A 26198-nucleotide genomic window follows, 5' to 3' on the forward strand; every position below is an offset into this window, starting at 1 on the left:
TATAAAAGCAAAGAATTATCCATATTTTTAAAAACATCTTTTCAAAGTCAGAGACAAATTCCTTTTACATGTCAGTTCTTACTAAAATGCCTTAAAAGATGAGGTGCCCAAGCTTGTTCACCTCAAACAGGCTCTCAAATATATTACTTGGTGTTTGTGTTCCTAAAAAAAGGACTGTATCCCTAAAATAAATTATAGGAAAAACTAGTCTAACTGTCCAGCAATACCTTTTCTTTTCCTATATACAGATTCTCTTTATTATCAAGAAAAATTTGTTTACTTAAAAAATAAAGTTCCAAAACACTGTCTTACACGTGCATAGGTATAGATACAAAGTAATGATACAAAAAGCGCTTGCTTTTTGGCCGTAGGAAAGTTATTTTATCAGAATTATCTCAGAACATTTTTCTCCTATCAACGTGCAAACATTGCGCATTTCAGGACCCACCCCTTCTCTTTCAGCTCCTCCCCCTCCACCCTGGCAAACCCGTTGGCAGTCATGGTTAAGCCAGCCTCCTGGCAGGCCCCAAACCCCACCCCTGCACTCTCAAGGCAGCACTGAGGTCTCCTGACCTTTCCTTACACTCAGTCCTCTGCAGTCTGCCCCTCTGGCTGGACTTTGAGCTTCCCGAGGGCAGGGATGTGTCTCGTCATCCTGCCCCAGAGTGCGGGGTGGCGCTCTGCCCCCAGGGGCCCTCCGTGGGCAAGCAGATCCACTGGTCCGCAGCATTTCTGTGTTCAGTACAACATCTATTCTCTACGCAATGTTAAATTAGAGCCATGTGAAGCTTTCATTCAAGGGCGAAAAGGAAGTTTCTCGGAGTAACCTCTTTCTTACATTAAAAAGCGAAGCATTTAGAAATAGGAAGAATATGGAAAGCACCGCTCCTTCCGGTGCATGTAGAGATGCCAGGCTGAAGACAGCCTCAGCTCTCTCCTTCCGTCTTTTTACAAGAATGGTTTCTTTTCCTTATTGATGGAAATAGTGACCTCGCGTTTGATGGCCTGAGAAGGCTCATCAAATGGGACCCTCCCAATTTCAGCCTGGCCCCCCCCAGGGTGAGGCGGCTTAGCAGGCCAACACATCATGCACTGTCCTCAGGACACCAAGTGGACTCGAGGTCGGTCACTGTCATTTCCCACCCCCGCCCAGACTTCACGAAATGTGCTACTTGGCTGTGAAGGGTGTGGCGTCAATGCTCAGCTTTCCCCAAATGGCTGATAAGTTCTGTGCTGTGTCACCTGAAAGACCATTTTCCCAAATTCTTGTGAACAAGGCCTTGGCCGAGTCACCCCTTCTCCTCTAACTGCGAACACTGTAACGACAACACTCTCTCAGTTTGCTCTCAGGAAAACCCGATGGGCAGGTGAACGGGGGTCAGCCCCCCCAGGGAAGCCAGTTGCCACGACCAGCAAGGTAAAAACCAGGGCTCCTGTTTGAGAGGGAGGCTGGGTGACTTGCCCAAGTCACCCAGAGGTTAAGTGATGGGCATGGGATTGGGCCCAAGCTGGTCTGACCAAACCCTTCAGTAGGTTACTCAGAAAAGCTTGTTTTCTATCAATATTTACCCTCTTTCTATTCAAATGATAAAAAGATTAGGGTATTCAGGCTTCCATTCAAGCAAGACCCAAATAGAAGAGTCTTTCCTACAGAAATGAGACCTTCAGGCCTTGTTCGCCAGGACTGGACTGTAGTCCCAAAGCCTGCACAGAACCTACCACGTCCTGTGTCCCGGCCTCCGCTGGCCTCTACAGGGCCCTCTCACTCCACCCCCCTCGCTTGGGGCCTCCAGCTGCCCCGACTCCTTTCAGCTCCTGCGATGCTCCTTCCTGCCACGGGGCCTTGGCACGTGCTGTGCCCTCTGCTAGAATGCTCTTTCTACTCCTCCACCCAGGGAACCCCCGCTCAGACTTCAGCTCTCTGCTCAAGGCCACTTGTGCATGGCGGCCTCCGACCACCTGGACTCCAGGCTCCTTCATTCCAAGCTCCTCCAGGCCTGCACCTCTACCTGCAGAACGCGCATCTCAGTTGCAGTGTGATTATTTGATGACTGTCTTCACCCCACAGGCTCTAGGCTCCATGAGAGTAGGGGTGAAGGAAGTTTTTGCCCATATCTGTAGCCCTCAGCATGGGACCAACCCAGACAGGTGCTCAGTATCTGGTCTTTAACTGAATGACCAAGCACAAGTCCTCTCATATAATCCTCCCACAAGCCCCACAAGGTAATAATACTATCTCCTTTTACAACTCGAGAGACCCAGGCTCCGAGAGTCAATTAACTTGCTCAAGGTCCCAGAACTACTTGAATGTGGGACTTTCTCCAAATGCCCCACCCCCAGTGGGACAAGCACACTGGATATTTGGGGCTCCCCCTCCCAATCAGTGCCAGAGCATCTTAAATACAACTCCTATACCCACCCATCCTCTCCTGCAAATAGAAAAAGGAAGAAACCCACAAAATCCTCATCAGTGCCAGGGCATCTTAAATTCAACTCCTATACCCACCCAACCCCTCCTGCAAATAGAAAAACAAAGAAACCCCTAAAATCAGTCCATTTCCTTAAGCTCAAGGGAAAAGAAGCACTTACCCCGTGTTTCTGAATGGCAACGTTGGTGAGATGAACAAACATGTTGTCCAGCTCACTGGTACTCGGGGTGTATTTTACTGTGCAAAAGCGGCAAAATCCAAGTTTATACCTAAGTGGGAATTCAGATTAGTTCAATACTCTGAGGACAAGTGTAAACAAAATACAACACTTTTTTTTCTCTTAAAAGAGCTGCTTTTTGTTTTAAACTTTTTAAACAGCTGCTTTGTTATTTTTTATGGTTCTTTTTATACAACAGCTTTATTAAGATATAATTTATGTGCCATATAACTCATCCACATAAAGTGTACAACTCAATGGTTTTTGGTATATTCAGAGCTGTGCAACCATCACCACAATCAATTTTACATCTGCATCACCCCAGAAAGAAACCCTGCGACCGTCAGCAGTCCCTTCCCAACCCTGGTGTTGGGCAAACACTGATCTACTTTCTGTTTCTACAGTTTTGCCTCTTCTGGGTACATCACATAAACGGAACTGTACAACATGTGGCCTTCTGTGTCTGGCTTCTTTCTCTGAGTATCTTTGTAAGGGTAAAAGAGTTGCTTTTCGTTTTCAAGATTCACATTCGCGTCAAAGTTACTGCCTTACTCAACATGGATCACATGCCAGGCACTACTCGTACGGGGAGTTTGATCAACCCTTGAAAGGTCTCTGAGGAGTAGGAAGTATTGCGTCAAAGCACGGTTTTTTGTGGTTTTTTTTGGCCACGGCGCGCATTATGCGGGAATCTTAGCTCCCCATCCAGGAATCGAACCCGGGCCCCCCGCAGTGGAAGCCAAGTCCTAACCACTGGACCATCAGGGAATTCCCAAAGCACTGTCTAAAGAATGGAAACAAAACTCTGGCTCTTACATGTAGCAGCGCAGTGGGCGGTACGTAGACACCAGAACATACAAGCGCAGGTCAAACTTCCTGCCGCCGATTAGTAACGGGTTGTTTATGTACAGAGAGATCACATAGGCTTCCTTGGTAGACTGAGTCATGAACCTGGGTGTGTCAAAGTCGAGGTTAGATGGAAAGACCAGAGGTCTCATACAGAACAGACTTGTGGCTGCCAAGGGGGAGGGGGTCAGGAAGGGATGGATTGGGAGTTTGGGGTTAGCAGCTGCAAACTATTATATATAGGATGAATAAACAACAAGGTACTACTGTACAACACAGGGAGATATATTCAAATATCCTGCGGTAAACCATAATGGAAAAGAATATGAAAAAGAATCTATATATGTATAACTGAATCACTTTGTTGTACAGCAGAAATGAAAACAGCATGGTAAATCAACTGTACTTCAATAAAATAAATTTAAAAAAAAAAAAAGACCAGAGGTGTTTAGTCGGCTGGTGACAAGCTTGCTGCTTCTCATTAAGTGAGAGGCCGGTTCACGGGGAGAAAACAAGGGTGGGTGTGGGTGGGTATCCACAGAGGAACCCCCGGGTGCTGGCATCATGCAGTCAGACTTAAATGCAGGACACAAGGAGGCATCCCTGCCACTCCTGGGAATTCAGGGGAGCCATCGGCCCACCCGGAAAGGATGGCACCAATGGTGGCCTCCAGGCGCTTGCCGGCAGTTAAGGACCTCGAAGAGGCAAAGAGTGAGCCTTAGACTAAATCTCCTGGTGTCCTCCGTTCTGAGGGGCCCCCAACCCAGAGAGGAGACCTGACCTGACCGCCACCTAGGTCTTCTCTTACACTGACCGCACACACTGCCTGGCGCTCGGGTCCATACCCACCTCGACCCCGTGAGGCTGGTGCTATTTGTGTCCCCAGTTTACCTGGATGAAGAACCTAAGAGTCTATACAACAAAACTTACTCAGGTGGTGAGTGCCAGACAGGGGTTCAAGCCCAGGCACCCAGGTGTGAAGCATGTGCTTCGCCACCTCAGAAGCACCAGGACTGGACGGGTCTCCCCCCAGCTTTCAGGACAGAAAGCGGCCGGCGAGGCTCCCTGCTCCTGTGACCTTACGCCAGTTTACCCACCATCCCCAGGTGAGATTCTACGACTGGTGACGCTACAGTGGCCACAGAGCCTTGCCCTGCTGCCACGTGTATACCTGCACAAATGCTGCGCACCTGGAAAAGCAAGCGAGGGCCCCCCCCCCCGGCCGTGGCCAAGAGACTGAGGACGACGTGAGATGGCTGGGAAGCACACGCAACGGGCTCCCCCACTTACGAAGATGTTTTGCTGTCCCGGGACCACTTTTTGATTTGCGAGAGCTTGTTGATCAGAAAGATGCCCTTTCCCTGGGCTTTGCCACAAGGTTTCATGATCCAGGTGCTGGAGGGGCTTTTCCTGAACTCCTCCACGAACAGGTTGTAGTCGGCGGGCAGCATGTAGGTGATGGGGACGAAGTCTGAGGGTAACAGAGAGGGGACAACGGTGAGCCAGCCCTCCGGGGGCCACGGACAGAAAGATGCTGCCACTGCCTCTTCAGCGCCTGTTTCACTACCTCACGCCCCCGCCCAGCATCTAACAGGGCAAGGGCTTCTGCAGTTCAATCCCAGTACAACACAGGCACACCTCGTTTTACTGCGCTTCACAGATAATGCGTTTTTTACAAACTGAAGGTTTGTGGCAACCCTGCGTGGAGCAAGTCTATCAGCACCATTTTTCCAACAGCCTTTGTTCACTTTGTGTTTCTGTGTCACATTTTGGTAATTCTCGCAGTATTTCCAACTTTTTCATTATTATTATATTTGCTATGGTGATCTGAAATCAGTGATCTCTGATGTTACTACTGCAAAAAAATTACAACTCACTGAAGGCTTGGATGATGGTTAACATTTCTAAGCAATAAAGTATTTTTAAATTAAGGTATGTAGGGACTTCCCTGGTGGCGCAGTGGTTAAGAATCCATCTGCCAATGCAGGGGACACGGGTTCGATCCCTGGTCCGGGAAGATCCCACATGCTACAGAGCAACCAAGCCCGTGCGCCACAACTACTGAGCCTGCGCTCTAGAGGCCGCAAGCCGCAACTACTGAGCCCACGTGCCACAACTACTGAAGCCCGTGTGCCTAGAGCCCGTGCTCCACAACAAGAGAAGCCACCACAATGAGAGGCCTGAGAACCGCAACAAAGAGTAGCCCCTGCTCCCCGCAACTAGAGAAAGCCCACGTGCAGCAACAAAGACCCCACGCAGCCAAAAACATAATTAATTAATTAATTAAGGTATGTACATTGACTTTTTTTAAGACATAACGCTATTGTACACTTGATAGACTACAGTTTAGCGTAAGGATAACTTTTATATGCAGTGGGAAACCAAAAAAATTCATGTGGCTTGCTTTTATTGCAGTATTCACTTTATTTTAAAACTTCATTCTTTTTATTTGTTTATTTATTTATTTTTGGCCACACCATGCAGCTTGCAGGATCTTAGTTCCCTGACCAGGGATCGAACCCAGGCAGTGGAAGCGTGGAGTCCTAACCACTGGACCACCAGGGAAGTCCCACTGCAGTAATTTGCTTTATTTTGGTGGTCTGGAACTGAACCCACCATACCTCTGAGGTCTGCCTGTAATGAGTTTTCTCTTTTAGCTGTGTGCTAAGTACTTTACAAATCTGTATCATTTAATCTCCACAGCAAACTGTGAGATAGGTATTGTTATCATTCCCATTTATCAGATTAGGAAACGAGGCCCAGAGAGGTCACTTACGTACTTTTCCCCAGCTGTGCAAAAGGGATTCTGAAATTACCCGACAGCCCAGCTTTTCTCACCAGGCGGGGCAGGGATGCACTGCGCTCCCCAGGCATTGCGGGACACAGTAATGATCCCTCCTGGCAGTCTGTAACTCAGGGAGTGTCCCCCACGCCCACCACCTCCTGTGCACATTCCCAAGGCACTCACACAAACTCAGATTCCAAGTGGAGCCCCCTCCCCCAATTCTGGAGACGCCTGGAATGAAAGAGGTGCCCACAAACACGTTCATCCCTCAAAGCCAACAGGCACCATCTCGCGGTCTTGTGCCACTGGAAAATACTCCACTATCTATTTAAAACGTGAGGCCGGTGGCAAGGACACAAACCCAGGTAGAGGTATTTCCCACTTTCGTCCTTCTCTGCCAAAGGACTCCCTTCCTTCTCCAGCTCTTTCCTGTATCTCTTGATGTTCTTCACCATCAGATCCTTCCGCGTCAGTTCATAGTGGTTCGGGAAATGGTTGACTATTTGATCATCTGAGAGCCGGTAGCCAGTTTCGACACTAAAAACATTGCGGATGGTTTGCACACTCATCCTGAAAGAGAAGCACAGCTTAAGGGATGTGCAGGACGGAAGCTCAGAATGTGTCCACGTGGAGGCGGGTGTCGTTAAAGCCCGGGGACTCCTGACCAGGAAGCAGGTTCCCTCAGAGCTTACCCGTCCCCAAGCCGGCACCGAGCCAGGAGGTGCCTGGCCCACAGCGGCAGGCTGTGTGTCCGCTGACTGTACCTCAACTATCTGAGGCAGGGGCTGTTTTGACTCTCTGCCCTGATTGGTTGTACCCTCTGGCACAGAGTAGATGCTCAATAAATGTTTATCAGTTAATGATAACATTGATTTTGATACCAAACTAATGAAAGTCACACTCTGAAGTCAGGAAACTCATTGACTCAATATCTGCACCCAAAGTCAGGAAGGACAGGGACCCCCTAAAACCAAAACCCCGGGGACTTCCCTGGTGGTCCAGTGGTTAAGAGTCCATGCTTCAACTGCAAGGGGTGCAGGTTCCATCCCTGGTCAGGAACTAAGATCCCGCACGTCACGTGGCAAACCCAAAAAATTAAAAACAAACAACAAAAAAACAGGGGTTATTTAAGGACCCTGAGTTGGCATGTGATATTCTTGGAGAGACCCCTGACAGGCCAGCTAAACTGCGGAGCCCCCAGTGAAATGAGAGTTGAAAGAGAAATGGATTCCTTCTCATCCTCTAAGAAAGCCAGTCTCCCTGCCACATCTGTCTGACTTCCCTAACCCCCCCAGAGAAGCAGAAAGGACAGAAGGGCTGGCACCTACAAGGGAGTCCTGGAGTCACAAGACAAGGTCCTCTCTGTACTCCCTGCCCCCAACCCGCCCCCTCCCCATAGCACCAACCAGAGGGCTTCTTTTGATTCCATAATCATCAGAACAAAAGGATTAAAAAAAAAAAAACTTTTTATTATGGGAAAGCTCAAACACATGACGAAGTATAGACAAAAGTGTAACAGAACCCCGTAATCCAGCTTCAACAGTCACCACGAGGCCAGTCTTGCTTTGCCTGTACCTCACAGCACTGGCTTATTTTGAGGCACTTCCCAGATAACATATCATTTCATCCAAAATATTCCTGTTAGAATCTCTAACAGTTAAAGACTCCTTTTTATATTATATGATATCCTATTTTATACTGTTATCACAACTGAAAAAAAAAAAGGAGCACAGCCAATTCCATTTTGTTTTTTTTTTTGCCTGCAACACGCAGCTTGCAGGATCTTAGTTCCCAAACCAGGGATCGAACCTGTGTCCCCTGCAGTGGAAGTGCAGAGTCTTAACCGCCGGACCGCCAGGGAAGTCCCAGGAGCAGTAATTCCTAAATATCATCAAATATTACTCAGTGTTCAAATCTCCCCAGTTGTCTGATAAATATTTTTTTACAACTTTTGCAAATAAGGGCCAGGCCTTCTGATTAGTTGTTCTCTCTCTCACACATCTCTTTAAATCTATACATTCTCCCCCACCCCTCCTTAATTTTTTTCTATGCAATTTATTTGTTGAAGACACCAGGTAGGGGTTCTTACAGCTTCCTTATTTATCATGCTCCCCAGGGCCCTGTACTTCCTGTAAGTTGGGAGTCAGACCTAGAGGTCTGATGAGCTGCAGGCCGATGGGGGCAGAGCTGCGTCCCGGGGTGGCATCCAGCCGGAGAGCCTCTCCCTTCGGGATGTCAGTGACTAATCAGCTGCACCGCCCAATAGAAACAGAATGTGACCCACAGCTGAGTCACATAGTGAATTTTCTAGTAGTCACATTAAAACAAAAGTTAAAGAGGGACTTCCCTGGTGGCACAGTGGTTGGGAATCCGCCTGCCAATGCAGGGGACACGGGTTCGAGCCCTGGTCCAGGAAGATCCCACATGCCGCAGAGCAAGTAAGCCCGTGCGCCACAACTACTGAGCCCGCACGCCACAACTACTGAAGCCCACGCGCCTAGAGCCCGTGCTCTGCAACGAGAAGCCACCGCAATGAGAAGCCCGCGCACCGCAACGAAGAGTAGCCCCCACTCGCCACAACTAGAGAAAGCCCGCGCGCAGCAACGAAGACCCAATGCAGCCAAAAAAAAAAAAAAAAAAGTTAAAGGAAAGAGGTGAAAGTAATTTTAATGTATCTTATTTAACCTAATATATCCAAAATATCATTTCAACATATTACCAACATAAAAATTTGTGACGAGGAATTTTACATTTGTTTCTTCGGGCTAAAACGGGAGCGTACGTCACACTCCGGCACATACACCTCTGTCTGGACCAGCCACACTTAAGTGTCCTATTGTCCTGTGGTCAGCGGCCTCTGTCCTGCACAGGCGTAGATCCTTATGTCGTGAGGGGTTGCAAAACGGTGAAATTCTCCTTTTTCATTCCTCCTTCATTTATTGGCAGGAATATTTCTACAAGGAGAAACTTCCCTGCGTCAACAATTTAGATAACCCATGAATGGTTCCTACAGGGAAGACTGAGTAAGTGTGTGATTCTTTCCCTTTACCAGTTTTCAAAACAGTGAGCTGGTTCCCTACCACCCGCAGACGTGTGATGAGCCGTGTCCTGGGAACCTGTCCCTGCAAAACAATTACCCAACGTTAGCTACTTAAGACAACCACCATTTTATGATATCTCGAGGTTTTGTGGGTCAAGAACTTGGGCAGGGCTCAGCTGAGCGCTCTGCCCCACGCAGCACTGAGGTCGCTGGGTGGGATTCAGCCGGCTGGTCTGGGGGCCCCGAGAAGGCTTCTTCCACATCCGGCACCTTGGCAGGCACGGCTGGAAGGTGAGCGCAGCTGCAACTTCTCCAGCACGACGGTCCCGGGACGGTCAGGCTTCTCACGTGGCAGCTCGGGGCTCCCGCCGGGGGTTCCCACACAGGAGGAGGAAGCTGCTGGTTTCCTAAGGCCTGGGTCACACTGACCGCATCCCACTGGCCAAAGCAGTCACAGAGCCCACCCAAGATCAGGAGGAGGGGAACGAAGACCCCATCTGCAGAGGGAAGTGGTGTCAAAAACGCTGTGGCCATTTTAATGTGCCACAAATTATGTGGGGTTTTGTTCCGTTTCAGTTCTTTTGGGGGGCATTTTTATGAACTCATAGATTCAAACATGATTCATGAGTTTCAGTCTGCTGTAATTATTCTTACGGAAGCTCTAGTTGTCCCTATTTTGGGCAGAAGGAACTCTGTAAGTTGTCTCCTGAGTTTTATTAACGTGAATCCAGCAGGCCTCGACGACGTCCTTGCTTTCCCATAAGACAAGCTATTCCGAGCTCACCTTGTACATTTCTTCCTGAGGCCCAGCATCAGGCATTTCTCCAAGGAGCAAAGGACCTTTTGTTGTAAATAAATGTTCACCTACTGTGTAGCCTGATTGTAAAAAGGGTCCCAATTGTCCACCCCTCAACTCCCATCAGGAGGTAAAATATATTTCCTCTTGAATCGGGGCTGACCTAATGCCTTTCTTTGGCCAAAAAGAAGGGCAGAAGTGATGGTGTGCCATTTCTGAGACTAGGCCCGAAAGGCCTTGAGAGCTACCACCTCCCTCTTGGGCCCCCGACACCACCACAAGCCCAGGCTAGCCGGTTGGAGGGATGTGAGAGATTTGTGGAGAGAAGCCCTTGTCGTCCTAGCCAAGGGCAGCCTAGACCAGCCAAGCCCCAGATGACCCGCCAGGTGACAGTAGATGTGTGAGTGAGCCCAGGCAGGAACAGTGAAGTTCTGCCACACCGAAAGAACCGCTCAGACAAACCCACAAACTCATGTGCAGCAAAAAATGGTTGTTGTTTCAAGCCCCTAAGTTTGTGGTGTTTGTTACTCACCATCAGTTTGTCAATGGATAACCCATACACCCCCTCCAGGAGAGCCAGTGTTCACCTGTTTCACTCTCCTTCTACTTCCTGCCCACATGCAAGCTGCTTTTGCATAGTTGTTATCAGAATACAAATACAATTTCGTAATATGTTTTTCTTCACACTTACTGTTATTCAGTTTCCCAAACTGCTTTATAATCATCACAATTATTTCAATGGCTGTACCGTAATCCACTTGGTTAATCTATTCACCTTTCCCCAACCAGTTAATGTTTAGTTGTTTCCAATATTCTTCCCTAACCAATTTTTAAGACCCAACAGGACACTTAGTGCTTAAAGCATGAGCTCTCAAGATATCTCAAATATCCAAACTTATCATACTGTTTAGCTCTTTTCTTCTCTCTGTCATTCTCTTGTTGGTTAAGAAGAGCTCCAAAACGCTTCTCAGCATGAAGAAGCAAGCACTCAAATCCCCCATCCCTGGCATGTGACCAGCTGCCCAGAGAAGCCGAAAGAATGCGCTGAGTTCTGCTGGGCCCACAGCACTGGGCAGTGGGACACAAAACAGCAAGTACAAAATACTGTCCTGTTCAGCCTTCTTTTCAGAGCTCCCATGAAACAGGGCTCTGGATAAAGGATTTCACTTTACCTTTGAGAAGAAAGAACGTAAACTTGACACTAAACCATACACAGGCACTGAACTACTCCATAAACGCCCTCCCTCTCTGCAGTCCACGCTCCTGAAGGGAAATTAGGTTGCAGTTTGTTTGTTTGTTTGTTTATTGGCCATGCTGCCTGGCTTGTGGGATCTTAGTTTCCCAACCAGGGATCGAACCCAGGCCCTCGGCAGTGAACGTGCAGAGTCCTAACCACTGGACCGCCAGGGAGTTCCCAGGCTGCAGTTTAAAGGGCAGGTGACTTCACTGCTGTCAGGAGCAAAGCTAGGGTCATCTCTCCATCCACCACTGGAGCTGGAGGCTGGGTGCTGCCTACTCCGTGCCCAGGCCCGGCCAGGCTCCGGGGATGCTGGGATAAGCCAGGCCAGGTCCTCTTTCTCCAGGGGTTCACAGTGACACTGGAAGAGGGGACAGCCCGGGAAATCACAAATCACGGCACTCAGCATTTGCTGCCATGGCACCTGAAAAGAGCAGCCCAGGAGGGCGCGAGAGGCGGAGGTGGCTTCCAGGACAGGTGCGCTGGTGCACAAAGGACAGTGACGGCACGCGCTGATGGGGCGCCCGCCACGCGCCAGGCCCTGCCCCGAGTTCTGTGCTTCACTGCTTCCTTGAAACCTCAAACAACGGTGTTTGCAGAGAGAGGCCAAGTCCTCTGCTAACAGCCACACAGACGGCAGTGGAGGAGCCAGGGCTGAAGCCACGCGTGGCTCTGGCTCCAGGGTCTGGACATGTAACTCCTGGATGCACTGCGTCTCCAAATGGGGGGCTGAGGCGGCTTAGAAAGCAAAGCACGTACAAAGATGGAAAAGAAAGATAGTTTCAGCAGTGGGTCAACAGGGGAAAACGTGCAGCCTGCTGCACTGGCGGGCAGTAGGGGAGTCGGGGGGAGGAGAAGTGGCTGAGAGAAGCCGAGTAACATCTCTCAAGCTGGCGGCAGGGAGAGTGAGTCTGGGGTGGGGGGATGTACAGGGTGACAAAGCCCCTGCCAACCCCGACGTGTGCCCCCACTGGCCCCCTGCCCCCTCAAAGGTTCACTGCAGCACTCTGGACCCAGGAGCTGCACAGGGTCGGCGAAGTGTTTGGCTGAGTAACCCAGCAGGGATGTGGAGGCCGCCCCGAGGGAGGGAGCAGACCAGGCCTGGACCAAGGAGGACACAGGACCTCACCCTGAGGAAGTGAGAGGCGGGGAGAGGAGTCTAGGAAGACTCCAGGCTCCTGGCTGGGTGGGTACCACCCGGGACTCAGTGCCCACACCCTGCTTTTCTAGCCTAACTCGCCTTTCTGTGGTTTCTCAGTCAGTCCAGCCAGCACCCTCCTGGCCTAACGAGAGGGAGGTGAAAGGAAGCACCAAGCCCTCCCCACAGTCCTTTCCCCATCCTCCTCCCCACCCCACCCCAGAGGATGCTGACCTCCCCGAGGTGCCAGGCAACGGGGCACCACTGTGACCAGCACGAACTGGAGGCGGGTGGGGCTCTGTTTCTCACCCAAGTTCCCACTGCCGTGTAACCACACTCAGCCGTGCTGAGACATCCCGGGACTTCCTGATAACCAGGAGCGTGGCACACTCCGCCACGTATACTAACCCAGGGCCTTCTCCCCGCGCGCACGAAGGGCCCGGGACGAGAAAAGTGTAAGGGGGAGGCGGCACGATGGCGTGGAGGCGCCTGCACAGGACAGTCCGTGCGCCAGTACGGGATTAACCACGCTGACAAACGGGCTCTGCAAGACAACCAAACCCTGGTTTATACTTACCAGTAAAAATTCCAGTCCTCGTTCTCTGTCACTTGGACCCATCCTCTCTTTTCAAAGTTATTTATCAGCACCGACTTCTCGATATCAGTGACCCATTTCACTTTTCCTGCCATAATCCTGGAAGAGATCACCTTATCGGAGCCATGAAACTTAACAACTCACGTCCCTTCGCCCAAAGGAGTCCTCTACACAAGGTGAGCAGATGTCCCCCACCCCCAGCTCAGTCCCCCCCCACGGTGGCTCTCAGCCAGCGCAGGTCACCCCCTGGGGGACATCTGGCAACGCCTGGAGGCACTTTGCTTGTCAGGACTGGGGTGAGGGATGCTTGTGGCATCTAGAGAGCAGAGGCCAGGGACACTGCTCAACACCCTCCGACGTAGAGGATGCCCCGCCCCGGCCCCCGCCAACAGAGCATCCAGCGCCGAAGGCCAGTTGTGCGGAGACTGAGAATCCTGGTTAAGCGGGAAATAAAGGCAACACACGCTGAATGGCAGCTGCGACTGGAGCCACGAGGAGAGGCACAAGGACAGGCACCACTGTGAGAGCGGAGGCAGCTGGGAAGGCTGCCCTGAGCAGGGACCCTGGAGCTGACTTCTGACGGGCGGGTGGGAGGACTCACCCCAGTCTGGGCACCCCCCGTCCCCTCAAGTCCTGCCTATCTCCCTGCTGCTTCCTGATTCGCTACACCAATTCACTCTCTTTAACTGTGGGTGATTTTTTTTTTTTTTTTAATATTTATCTATTTGGTTATTTATTTTGGCTGCGCCAGGTCTCAGCTGCGGCATGCGGGATCTTTTTAGTTGCGGCATGTATGCGGGATCTAGTTCCCCGACCAGGGATCAAACCCGGGCCCCCTGCATTGGGAGCACGGAGTCGTAGCCACTGGACCACCAGGGAAGTCCCTAACTGTGGGTGATATTAAGTGTTTGACCACATCAATCCCGGTGAACAAGCAACGTGGCTCTCACTGTACTTAAAATACGCAGCCCCCTGGCCCTCACCTGATTTTCCAGGTACATCTTGTGCCACCTTCTCCCTCACCCGCTGTTCCTGCCACATTGGACTTCTCTGCCCACCTCCTCTTCTACCTCAGGGCCTTGGCACATGCTCTGCCTGCAGCACTCCGCCCTGCTCTGCCTGGCCAAGCTACCGCCCACTCGTCTGCCAGCATAAGTGAATGTCATTTCCTCCACAAAGCCTCTCTGACTCTCCAGACCAGCTACATGGCCCCTTGGCACCCTGCAGTTCTGTCCTTGCTAGAGGGCAGGAGCTGGCTTTCTTTGTCACTGCTTTGTGCCCAGGGCCTGGCACCGTGCCTGGCATGCAGCAAATGATCACTTCAGAGAGAATGAGTGACTGTGGTCACAGGCCTGTCAGTACCACCATGTGACTTTGAGAAAGTTTCTGGACTTGTTTCCTCCTTTGAATTCTGGTTTTCAAACTGCTGGGGCAGTCCAGGATTCCAGGCTCCCACCCCAGCTCCGACCAGAGAGGGCTGCATTTGTTACTTCTGTGTACCTCTTCACAGAAGGTGAAGGGCTTTCAGGAAGAAGGGCTTCCGTGAAAAACTGGGCTTGAAAGCCAGGGGACCTGATGAGCCTCGAGGGCCTTTTATGAAAGGAGGCACCTCCCCCATGGACTTGTAATAGCTTCACATTTGGGGCAACTTAACAGGGCAGAAAAGGTATGGGACAAAGAGACGGGGATCCAGGTATGTGTTGCCTGGGAGAGGAAAAGAGAGGACACTCTCATGATAGAATCCACCAGGATTCTCGGGGTGCTTCCATCCAGCGTCAGCCCACTCCCTCCTCGCGCTGCCCAAGAGGCGGGTAGTGTCATCGAGGGGGGACTGTGGTCAAGCATAGGTCCCGGAGCTTGGGTTTGAGGCCCAGCTCCACCACTCACTAGCTGTGTGACTTTGGGCAAGTTACTTAACCTCTCTGAACTTGTTTCCCCCTCTGTAAAATGGGGATAACAACAGTATCTACCCATGTCATAGGTTAGAGTGAGAAGTAAATGAGTGAACACATGTAAAGCACCGAGAACAGTGCCTGGCACGTAAGGAAGCGCTCAGGAAACATCTCATACTACTGTCATCATCCCCGGTTTTCAGATGAGGAAGCTGAGGCTCAAAGGTTAAGAGCCTGTGTAAGAACAGACCAAAGGGACTGATGGTGGCTTGAGCCAAACCGAGGGTGACCCTACTCTAAACCTCTTTCCACACAGCCCATCCCTTCCCTCTGTGAACTTGGCCTTCATCAGGATGATGACAACGCCCACAGGGTCACAGTGAGGAATAAATGGAACCACTCTCTGCAAACTCTAAGTGCCACATGACAGCCACATAAGGCTGCTAACTGATCGGTCATGACCCACGTGCAGGTCAGCAGCGACCACATGGAAATGATGGCAGAAGCACCACAGAAGCCGCGTCCCCGTGTGCCGGTAACTCACATCTGTACCGGAGCAAACCCCCGCACGCCTCACACCCCCTTGCACTGTCCAGGCCGACTGCTGAGGGGAGTTTACTTTTTCACCACGGGTGATTTGCACATACTGCATGTTACAAATTGAAGCTTTGTGGCAACCCTGCATCGAGCAAGTCTGTCGGCACCATTTTTCCAACAGTATTTGTTCACTTCATGTCTCTGTGTCACAATATTCTTGTAATATTTCACACTTTTTCATTATTATGTATGTGCTACGGTGATCTGTGATCTAGTGATCTTTGGTGTTACTACTATAACTCACTGAAGGTGTAGGTGATGGTTACCATTTTTTAGCAATAAAGTATTTTTTAGTTAAGGCATGTACCTCTTTTAGACAAGTTGCTAACTCCCAATACAGTCTGCAGTACAGTGTAGAGACAACTTTTAAATCCAGCAGGAAACTAAAAAACTCATGTGACTTGCCTTCTTGCGATAATTCACTTCACTGCGGTGGTCTGGACCGGAATCTGCAGTTATGTCTGAGGTCGGCCTGTATTTGATTTCAGTCTGAACAGCCCTGCATCCCTGACCAATCCTGCTCGTACTCTGCCCCCTAGAGTCCAACTGCAGACACAGGATTTCGGTGAGAATCACCCCCAAGCCAGGTAGCGCCTACATCACAACCCACACCCTGCACTTCAAACGCCAGTCTCACTGGGCGACCTCACTCCCGCCACACCTCCCACCTGGAGATGACGCAGAAGTAAGAGCAACAACGCAGAATAATGATAAAGGTCGTACTTTATACGCGTGCTGCGCTTCAGTCATAAAATAGTCTGAAAATGCTTCCAAGGGTACAATCCTAAACCCAATAAGGCTGATGGGGCAAACATTCTCACCTTCACTTTACTGAGCAGGAAATGGAGCCTCCGAGAAGGGTGGGTTTCCTCTCGGCCCCCTGCCCCCTCCACCTGCTGTGTGGACGAGGGGTCACCAAGGAAAACATCTCAGCCCGGACCTACCATAGGTACTTATGGAGCCAACGGGAACGTCCAATTTCTCTTCAGTTTCACCAAATTTTGACTCGGATTCTTACCTAAAATAAAATACACAAATGACTGGCACAAAAACAGACATATGGATCAATGGAATAGAACAGAGAGCCCAGGGACTTCCCTGGTGGCGCAGTGGTTAAGTATCCGCCTACCAGTGCAGGGGACGCGGGTTCGAGCCCTGATCCGGGAAGAGCCCACATGCCGCGGAGCAACTAAGCCCGTGCGCCACAACTACTGAGCCTGCGCTCTAGAGCCTGCGAGCCACAACTACGGAAGCCCGTGTGCCTAGAGCCCGTGCTCCGCAACAAGAGAAGCCACCGCAGTGAGAAGCCTGCGCACCACAATGAAGAGTAGCCCCTGCTCGCCGCAATTAGAGAAAAGCCCATGTGCAGCAACGAAGACCCAACGCAGCCAAAAATAAAAAAATAAATGTATTTAAAAAAAAAAAAAAGATTAGAGAGCCCAGAAATAAACCCACATACCTATGGTCAATTAATCTTTGACAAAGGAGGCAAGGATATACAATGCAGAAGACAGTTTCTTCAGCAAGTGGTGTTGAGAAAGCTGGACAGCCTCATGTAAATCACTGAAGTTAGAACACACCCTCACACCATACACAAAAATAAACTCAAAATGGCTTAAAGACTTAAATGTAAGACATGACACCAAAAAACTCATAGAAGAGAACACAGGCAAAACATTCTCTGACATAAATTGTACCAGTTTTCTTAGGTCAGTCTCCCAAGGCAATAGAAATAAAAGCAAGAATAAACAAATGGGACTTAATCAAACATAAGCTTTTGCACAGCAGAGGAAACCATAAACAAAATGAAAAGACAACCTATGGACTGGGAGAAAATGTTTGCAAATGATGCAACTGACAAATGCTTAATTTCCAAAATATACAAAGAGCTCATACAAGTCAATAACAACAAAAAAAAAACAACCCAATCAAAAAATGGGCAGAAGACCTAAATAGACATTTCCCCAAAGAAGACATACAGATGGCCAACAGGCACAAGAAAAGATGCTCATCATTGCTAATTACTAGAGAAATGCAAATCAAAACTACAATGAGGTACCACCTCACACCAGTCAGAATGGCCTTCATCAAAAAGTCTACAGATAAGAAATGCTGGAGAGGGTGTGGAGAAAAGGGAACCCTCCTACACTGTTGGTGGGAATGTAAATTGGTGCAGCCACTATGGAAAACAGTATGGTGGTTCCTCAAAAAACTAAAAACAGAGTTGCCATATGATCCTGCAATCCCACTCCTGGGCATATATCTGGAGAAAACTAATATAATTTGAGAAGATACATGCACACCAATGTTCATAGCAGCACTATTTACAATAGCCAAGACATGGAAACAACTTAAATATCTATCAACAGATAAATGGATAAGGAAGATGTGGTATGTATATACAATGGAGTATTACTCAGCCATAAAAAAGAATGAAATAATGCCATTTGCAGCAACATGGATGGACCTAGAGATTATTATACTAAGTGAAGTAAGTCAGAAAGAGAAAGACAGATATCAGATTTTAGATGGAATCTAAAATATGACACAAATGAACATATCTATGAAACAGAAACAGACTCACAGACATAGAGAACAGACTTGTGGTTGCCAAGGGAGAGGGGGTGGTGTAGGGAAGGATTGGGAGTTTGGGATTAGCAGATGCAAACTACTATATATAGAATGGATAAACAACAAGGTCCTTCTGTATAGCACAGGGAACTAAATATATTCAATATCCTGTGATAAACCATACTGTAAATAAATATGAAAATGAATATATGCATGTATAACTGAAACACTTTGCTGCACAGCAGAATTTAACACAACATCGTAAATCAACTATACTTCAATAAAATTTTTTAAAAATTAGGGGAACTTCCCTGGTGGTCCAGTGGTTAAGAATCCACCTTCCAAGGCAGGGGATGCAGGTTCGATCCCTGGTCGGGGAACTAAGATCCCACATGCCGCGGGGCAACTAAGCCCGCGCGCTGCAACTACTAAGCCCGCGCGCTGCAACTACTGAGCCCGCGCGCCTCAACTAGAGAGCCCGTGTGCCACAAACTACAGAGCCCATGTGCCACAAAGAAGAGCCGGCACGCTACAACTAAGACCCAATGCAGCCAAAAATAAATTAAAAAGAAAAAAAAAATTAGGGACTTCCCTGGCAGTCCAGTGGTTAACACTCCATGCTTCCAATGCAGGGCGCACGGGTTTGACCCCTGGTTGGGGAACTAAGATCCCACATGCCATGCAGAACAGCCAAAAAATTAAAAATTAGAAAAAACATTAATATACAGACGAAACGTACACAGCACAAGATCAAGAGGTGTCCTAACAGTTTATGAATATAGCCAAATGATAACTAACCAGAATATTCGGTGGATGGCGTCTTCTGTTTAAGTGCCCAACGGAGGATGCCTTGGGTTCCTCTCTTGTCGTGATAAGTACTTCTGAATTAATTACTTATTGGCTCCCGCTGACCTTCCCAAGCTTCCAGGCCACCCCTTCACTTCACGCAGCCCTTGTTCTGGCTGAACGCACCCCCCTCTGCTGCTCTGTGCTCACGCGCTCACCCGCGAACCTGTGCCCGCGCTGTCCCTCCATCCGAACGCCTCTCTCCGCGGCTCTTTATCCAGCTCCACCAACCACGCGGGGCACAGTTCAAAGGCCACTTCCCCCAGGGGGCCATTCTCATCGCCTTCACTGGAATTAGTGTTTCCCTCCTCAGGACCCCCTGCAGACCCTTCCTGCCATCCTTGCCGGTACTCAGAACTTCCCAACTTGCATTTCAGTTCTTTATGTATGTTCCTTCCATAAACGTGTGAGGCGAGGGACTCTCGTAGTCACCGTTTCCCTCTCAGCCCACTGATTCTAGATTTAAAGAGGAGCATTTGCAGCAAACCCCACAGTTCATTTGCCTGACCCCATTATCTCCAGCCCTTCAGCACATGAGACGCAAACAATGACTCCTTGTTGTGTGAGTGACTGAATGGACAAGTCCTCAAGGCTGGGTCCTTGGAACCTGACTCATCGCTTCCCTGGAAATGTTATGGGTTGAACTGTGCCCCTGAAAAGATACATTGAAGTCCTAACCCGGGTACCTGTAAACATGACCTTATTTGGTCAAAGTAGGGTCTTTGCAGTTAAGATGAGGTCATTCGGGTCAGCCTTAATCCAATGACAGGTACTCTTATGAGATGGAAAGTTGGACACAGACACACAGGCAGGGAACGCCTTGTGAAGACACAAGGACGGACAGACAGAGGGAAGGCAGCCATGTGCAGACGGAGGCAGAGATCGGAGGTAATGCTGCAACGAGCCAAGAAATGCCTGGGGCTCCCAGAAACTAGAAGCCGCAAGGAACCCTCCCCTAGAATCTTCAGAGAGAGCACGGCTCTGCCAACACCTTGATTTCAGGCTTGTGGCCTCACTGCGCCACCCAGTTTGGGGCACTTTGATACCGCAGACCTAGGAAACTAATACAAGAGACGACCATCCTAAACACTAGGGAAAAATGAAGAATAAGAAATTTACACCCATAAGGAGGTTTACATATATATATTTGGGGAACAGAGCATAGTAAAGTGCTGAGCAAGAAGACAAAAGAGTCATTTACGGTTAAAAAAGGAAAAAATGAAGTAAGGCCCCCTCTCCTTTAAAAGAACATCTTTTCAGAAATGCCCCAAATCAATGTGGAAACCACCACTGAGAGCAGATGAAAAGGCAGCCTTGGGAAGAGCCAAAGGAGGGACGGCAGTTCCCTCCACACCTGAGGCTTAGAGACCCAGTTCGCTTAGAGACGTGTCTGAGCCACGGAGCAGCCGTGGATCCTGGCATGTCCTCTCCGGGCCTCAGCCTCCCCAGTGAAATAAATGGGAAAGAACTGATTCACTCTGTTACAAAGCAGAAACTACCACACCACTGTAAAGCAATTATACTCCAATAAAGATGTTAAAAAGAAAAAAGAAAGAAAGAAAGAAAGTGACAGCTCCTGGGCGGTGCTGCTGGGATTACCGCAAGGTCAGGTGGGCGTGGACCTGGCACACAGCAGGTTCTCCGAACAGTCAACTGGGTTTGAAACAAGTGCATCAGGCAGAAAGAACTTCACCCTGAAGCTGCCCCTGATTCGGCTCCGCACGTGCCTCCTTTCCAGCTCCTCCTCCTGGCGGGCGTGCCGGGCCCGCCCTCACACAGTAAGCGAGTACGTACTTCCATCATCCCTGAAACAACAGCTACTGCTTCCCGAACACCAGGACGCATCAGGCCCCGGGCTGGGCGGTGTGTGTAGATCCTTCTCTACTGGGTACCTGGTTACAGCTCACCTGAGGCCAGCAGGCAGGTACTCTCCCTACTTACAGACGGCAATGTGGGGCTTGGAAAGCAAGAGGCAGAGCAGAGACTGCTGCCTTGGCAACCCGCACAGTCTCCCTCCCACACGGGGTGTCAACCGTCATTACTTGCATCCCCCTTGTCCGGCGTCATCGACCCCACAGGGCAGGGGGTGGGTCCCCCAGCACCCAGCCAGGGCCAGGCACAATGAGGGGGCTCAGGTATCATCTGTAGAACAGACTAAGGAACCAGCTGGCCAATCCCCACATTACAGAAACCAGGGCTGACGCCTTCCCAACCCTAGGAAATACTAAGCCTTATCTATTTATCAGGTAAATAGATAAATACCTGAGGTTAGATTGTTTTCCTGTGACTTCCTCCTAAAATAGAAGAGAAAAAAAAAGTGGAATTAGCGGTATTATGTGATGAACTTGACACGTTGCCTCTCTACTGGTTCATATGAACTGACGCCTCAGAATTTTAAGCCACAGGGTCAGCTACTCTCAAAACTGAGCATCATAAAAACCTAATCAGGAAAAGCAGCGAGTGATGTGCTGGCCCTCACGCTGCTCACAGCCTGGAGTCAGCGTGGGCTGTCACTACCTGAGCTATGGCAGCCTCGGAAAGCCATCCTGAAACCAGACGGTTGCTGGTTATTTCCAGAACACCGTGGGTCCCACTCCTGGGGCAAGTGGGCAGGATCTTCACAAGCTTGAGAACAGGTTTCCGCTGTGACATCCCTGGGCGTCCGGGCCACCAATAGTGGTGGCCATCTCATCCATCCACTGGGCACCGAAGGCCACTCCATGCCAGGCGGGTGACGGGAGATGGAAAGCCACCCGGGACCACGTGCTCCTGGACAGTCCTGATCCAGGGAAGGCAAGAGACGCGTTCAACCAGCGGCAGCCCCGGCGGCAAAGTGCTTTAACAACCTAACAAAATCCAACCTCAGTCCTGGGGAGGAAGTAACCATCAGTCCAGTATAGCAGCAAATCATGCCCGCTCCACCCCCAGAAAATTCCGGATCCGTCTGTGTCTCTCCCCAGCATTCCCACAATCCAGGCCACAACTGGCTTCCTTGGTCCCATTCTCACCCCATTGCAACACAGACCAATCTTTTCAGACACAAAGCAAATCTTGTCACTCTCATAAGCCCGCAGCGGCTTCCCACTGCACTGAGAATAAACCTAGCAGTCCACCCATGGCCTGCAAGGCTGGCCCAGCGTGACCGGGGCCCCCATGCCTCTCGGGCCCTGTCTCCCAGCACCCTTCCCACCTGTCTTCCCTCTCCAGGCCCCAGCCTCTTTCGGCCCCTCACACCCACCAAGCGGCATCCGGTCTTAAGGCTTTGCTCTTCCCCCACATCTGGCCCTTTCTCAAAGGTCAGCTCCTCAGAGTGGCCTTCCCAACCTCAATCCTCCCCCTTTACAGAGCTGTCGCTTTCCTTCTCCGTGGCGCTCACGTTGTACACAGCTGTTTAGTCGGTGCCAACTCAAAGCATGGTCCGCGGACCAGCAGCATCCGCATCACAACCTGAAGCTCGTTAGAAGTACAAATCTTCCAGCGCCCGCCATGCGCACACAAGAGTGTACACATTCAGACTCTTCGGGAGCGGGGCCCGGGAATCTGTGTCTTAACAAGCTCTCAGGCGATTCTTATGCAAGCGCAAGTTTGAAAAGACCTGGTCTATGAGACTTCCCTGGTGGTCCAGTGGGTAAGACTCCATGCTCCCAATGCAGGGGGCCAGGGTTCGATCCCTGGTCAGGGAACTAGATCCCGCATGCCTGCTGCAACTAAGAAGTCCGTATGCTGCAACAAAGATCCCGTGTGCTGCAGGCAACGAAGACCTGGCGCAGCCAAAAATAAATAAATAATAAATTAATTAATTTAATTTAATTTAATTTTTTTAAAAAGGGACTTCCCTGGTGGCGCAGTGGTTAGGAATCCACCTGCCAATGCAGGGGACACGGGTTCGAGCCCTGGTCCAGGAAGATCCCACATGCCACGGAGCAATTAAGCCCATGCACCACAACTACTGAGCCTGCGCTCTACAGCCCGCAAGCCACAACTATGGAGCCCATGCGCCACAGCTACTGAAGCCCGCGCGCCTAGAGTCCGTGCTCCGCAACAAGAGAAGCCACCGCGATGAGAAGCCCGCGCACCTCAACGAAGAGTAGCCCCTGCTCGCCACAACTAGAGAAAGCCTGCATGCAGCAACGAAGACCCAACGCAGCCAAAAATAAATTAATTAATTTTTTAAAAAAAGAAAAGACCTGGTCTAGTTCATGTATTTGGTTCCTTGGTGACTATCTGTCTGACACAGATATGTCACGTTGTGAGCAGCAGTGCTGTTCCGCTTTATCTCCTCCTGAATCCCCAGCACCCAGAACAGTGTCTAGCAACAGCAGGCTCTCAACCAATATGTGATGAATTAACAAAAATAAAGACGTGAGTTCCCTCCACACACACAATTAAACAAGCACTGTTTGTGCCAAGCAGTGAAGTAGGCGCAGCCCAGCCCTACAGGGGCTGTAAGTCCCAAGGGGGAGACCCTGGAGACAGTCACTCATAAACACTTCCACAGCTTTACCCTGGTGAGAAATAGGAGGCCGGGAATTTAGCTGATTTCCGCTGAGCAAGGGAACATCTTGGGAAATCTCTGTGCCTACAACCCCAGAAGGACAGAATTCTGCCAAGAGGCCTTTTACCTCCTGGAGTTATGACTACTCCCAGACAAAAGTCAGAACCACCTCTGAGGAGAAACAGCGGGGGGCGGCGGGGGTGGGGGGGAAGAACTCACACTCATGGGAGTCACTTCACTCTTCTGGGTCCAGCCGTCGGAAAATGGGAGCAGTCTCCGCCCTCATCCCCCTACCCCAGACACTTTGATCACTATCAGTTTCAATAAAGTCCCAGCTAGGCCAGGATCCTTGGACACTTGCATTCTTTTCCAGCTAGTTAAGTCTTTTTTGAAAAGGCAAAAAGAGCCATCTTTAAATAAAGTAACAATATAAATGACGACTTCACATCAGTGCCGTGCAGCATTCGGTCGCAGTTGTGTTGCCCTGTCCGTCTCCTCACCCCCATGCTCCACGTACCTGTTTACCAGTGCCTGTAACTCCCTGAGTGCAGGGCAGGGTCAATCTTTTTGTACTGCCACAACCCAGCACCCAAATGTGCTCATTAAATATTTCCTGAACAAAGAACCGCTTTGCAAACAAACCTCCAAACGGCTTACAACTACCAGATACTTTGAGGTCTAGAATGAATCTCCTGTAATGCCCCAGCTACTCTAGGGGTGTATGACTACCACCATCCCACGCCCTCTAATGATGGGAAAACAGTGCCCCAGAGAGAGGTGAGCAGGGCGGGGAACACTTATCTCCTGTCTCCTGTCCAGAGCTCTAGCCACAGGTACACCGCGCCCTGCAAGATGCCAATAGGAACAATACAGATTGCAAATGAATGAAAAAGCGTAGGAGCAATGAAATTCTGGGATAACCAATAATAAGAAGAATGCAATTACAAGGATCGAGCGGCACAAGTTAAGTCACAGGAACTCGGAGGAGGAAGAGGGGCACAGTGGTCAGCGCAGGCTTCCCGGGGAACGCGAGTCCAGCGAGCAGCATCTAAACCGCACCTTCGCGGCCCCGTAGACCAGGGCCCCCAATTGTTCGCGCATGCGCACTCGCCCACCAGCACGGCCACACCCTCGGTCCCCAGAGGCGGCGGCCTCAGCGGCGGGACCTACCTGTGGGCGCACAGTGCGGAGGAACGCCCAGGAGCGCGGAGCACGGCAGCCCCACGCCGCGGTCCGGCCCCGCCTCCAACCCCACTCGGTGCTCAGAGGAGGACGCAAACCGCTACCCGGCGCGGACGGGCTCTACTTCCGGGGCGGCGCCCTGGCAACCGAAGACGCGGCCCTGCCAGCGCCGCGACTACTTCCGGGGTCAGACTTTCCCTGCCGGTCTCTACACCCCTATCCCGGTGGCCCGCTACGCCTGGCGCTGAGATCCTACGAGGAGCCAGCCGTCCACCCCCCGGAGCCTTGCAACCTTCAGGGCCCAGAAATGAGGTTGCGAGGGGTCGGGATAGAGCCTGATAGTGGGAGGTAGAGCGGTATGATGCCGGGGGCCCTCGGTCCAGTCGGCTCTTTATCCCCTCTGCTGCTCAGCTTCAGTATCTGTAAAACTAGGACTGTTCATAGCACCTCCCTCGTAGGGTTTGTTGTAAGGATAAGAAGTTGTGCTCAGCAACTAGTAATCAATAAATGGCCTACTCAAAGGTAACCTCGTTGGTAAAGTGTTCCCTGAGCGTGGGACAGGTTTAGTTCCTCAAACTAGATATTTAAAACGCCTTCTGTTAGGAAGAGGCAGCCTAGCCTAGTGAGAAATTTAAAACTGAAGCCAGGGGAATTCCCTGGCGGTCCAGTGGTTAGGACTCCGCGGTTTCACTTCCGAGGGCGCGGGTTCAGTCACTGGTTGGGGGATTAAGATCCCACAAGCCGCGCGCGTGTGGCCAAAAAACCCAGAAAAACAAGCCAGGCCTAGATTGAATCCTCGCTTCAAAATCTACTAGCTTTGTGGCTTTTGGCAGGTCACAGTCACTTCTCCTGCCTCAGTTTCTTGTCTGTAAATGGAACAACAGCACCTATATTGAAGGGTTGTTGGAAAGATTATTTAAAAAAGAAAAGGCACAAATACTAATTGCTCAAATACTTGTTGAATTAATACACAATAAAAGAGCATGTACCCCAGACATCTGTCAGCCATGAAAGTGTACTTGAAGGCAGCATGAAAGAAGAGAAAGAGAATTTATATCCCTGCTCTGTTATATTCTAGGTGTCTGGGCATGGGAAAATCCCAGCCTTTTTTTTTTTTTTTTTAATAAGTTTATTTATTTATTTATTTATTTATTTATGGCTGCATTTGGTCTTTGTTACTGTGCTTGGGCCTTCTCCAGTTGCAGCGAGCGGGGGCCCTCTTCATTGCAGTGCAGGGGTTATCATTGCGGTGGCTTTCCCTGTTGTTGCAGAAGACGGGCTCCAGGTGCGTGGGCCTCAGTAGTTGTGGCACACAGGCCCAGCTGCTCCACGGCATGTGGGATCCTCCGGACTGGAGTTCGAACCCACGTCCCATGCATTGGCCGGAGGATTCCTAACCACTGTGCCACCAGGGAAGCCTCCAGCCTCTTAATTACAGTTTTTTCATGGAGAAATGGGAATAATGATCTCCATCTCTTAAGGGTGGAAAAGTGTTTAAATTCCTAGGTGAATAGCACCTAGGAAGATGTTTA

At 50.2% G+C, this 26198-nt stretch overlaps 1 protein-coding gene across 12 annotated transcripts in view; it reads right to left on the reverse strand.

The window, feature by feature from the left end:
• TTLL1 (tubulin tyrosine ligase like 1) overlaps window positions 1–24822 on the reverse strand; it is a 36961-nt gene extending 12139 nt beyond the window's left edge. The window contains exons 1-9 of one of the 12 annotated variants that reach the window (XM_036867340.1): window positions 24655–24822; window positions 21252–21283; window positions 16517–16590; window positions 15978–16118; window positions 13066–13182; window positions 6639–6847; window positions 4783–4963; window positions 3463–3597; window positions 2590–2698 (exon numbers count right to left, since the gene is read on the reverse strand). In XM_036867340.1, the coding sequence (XP_036723235.1) occupies window positions 2590–2698; window positions 3463–3597; window positions 4783–4963; window positions 6639–6847; window positions 13066–13178 (747 nt within the window). In that variant the 5' untranslated portion in view covers window positions 13179–13182; window positions 15978–16118; window positions 16517–16590; window positions 21252–21283; window positions 24655–24822. Of the gene's footprint in view, window positions 1–2589; window positions 2699–3462; window positions 3598–4782; window positions 4964–6638; window positions 7337–13065; window positions 13183–15977; window positions 16119–16393; window positions 16418–16516; window positions 16591–21251; window positions 21284–24429; window positions 24456–24654 lie in introns of those variants that run through there. The other 11 variants (XM_036867345.1, XM_036867347.1, XM_036867339.1 and 8 more) reach the window with 11 other exon arrangements.
• Window positions 24823–26198: the final 1376 nt, after the last annotated feature.

This window comes from Balaenoptera musculus, chromosome 10, assembly GCF_009873245.2.
Source record: "Balaenoptera musculus isolate JJ_BM4_2016_0621 chromosome 10, mBalMus1.pri.v3, whole genome shotgun sequence".
Classification (NCBI taxonomy): Eukaryota; Metazoa; Chordata; class Mammalia; order Artiodactyla; family Balaenopteridae; genus Balaenoptera; species Balaenoptera musculus.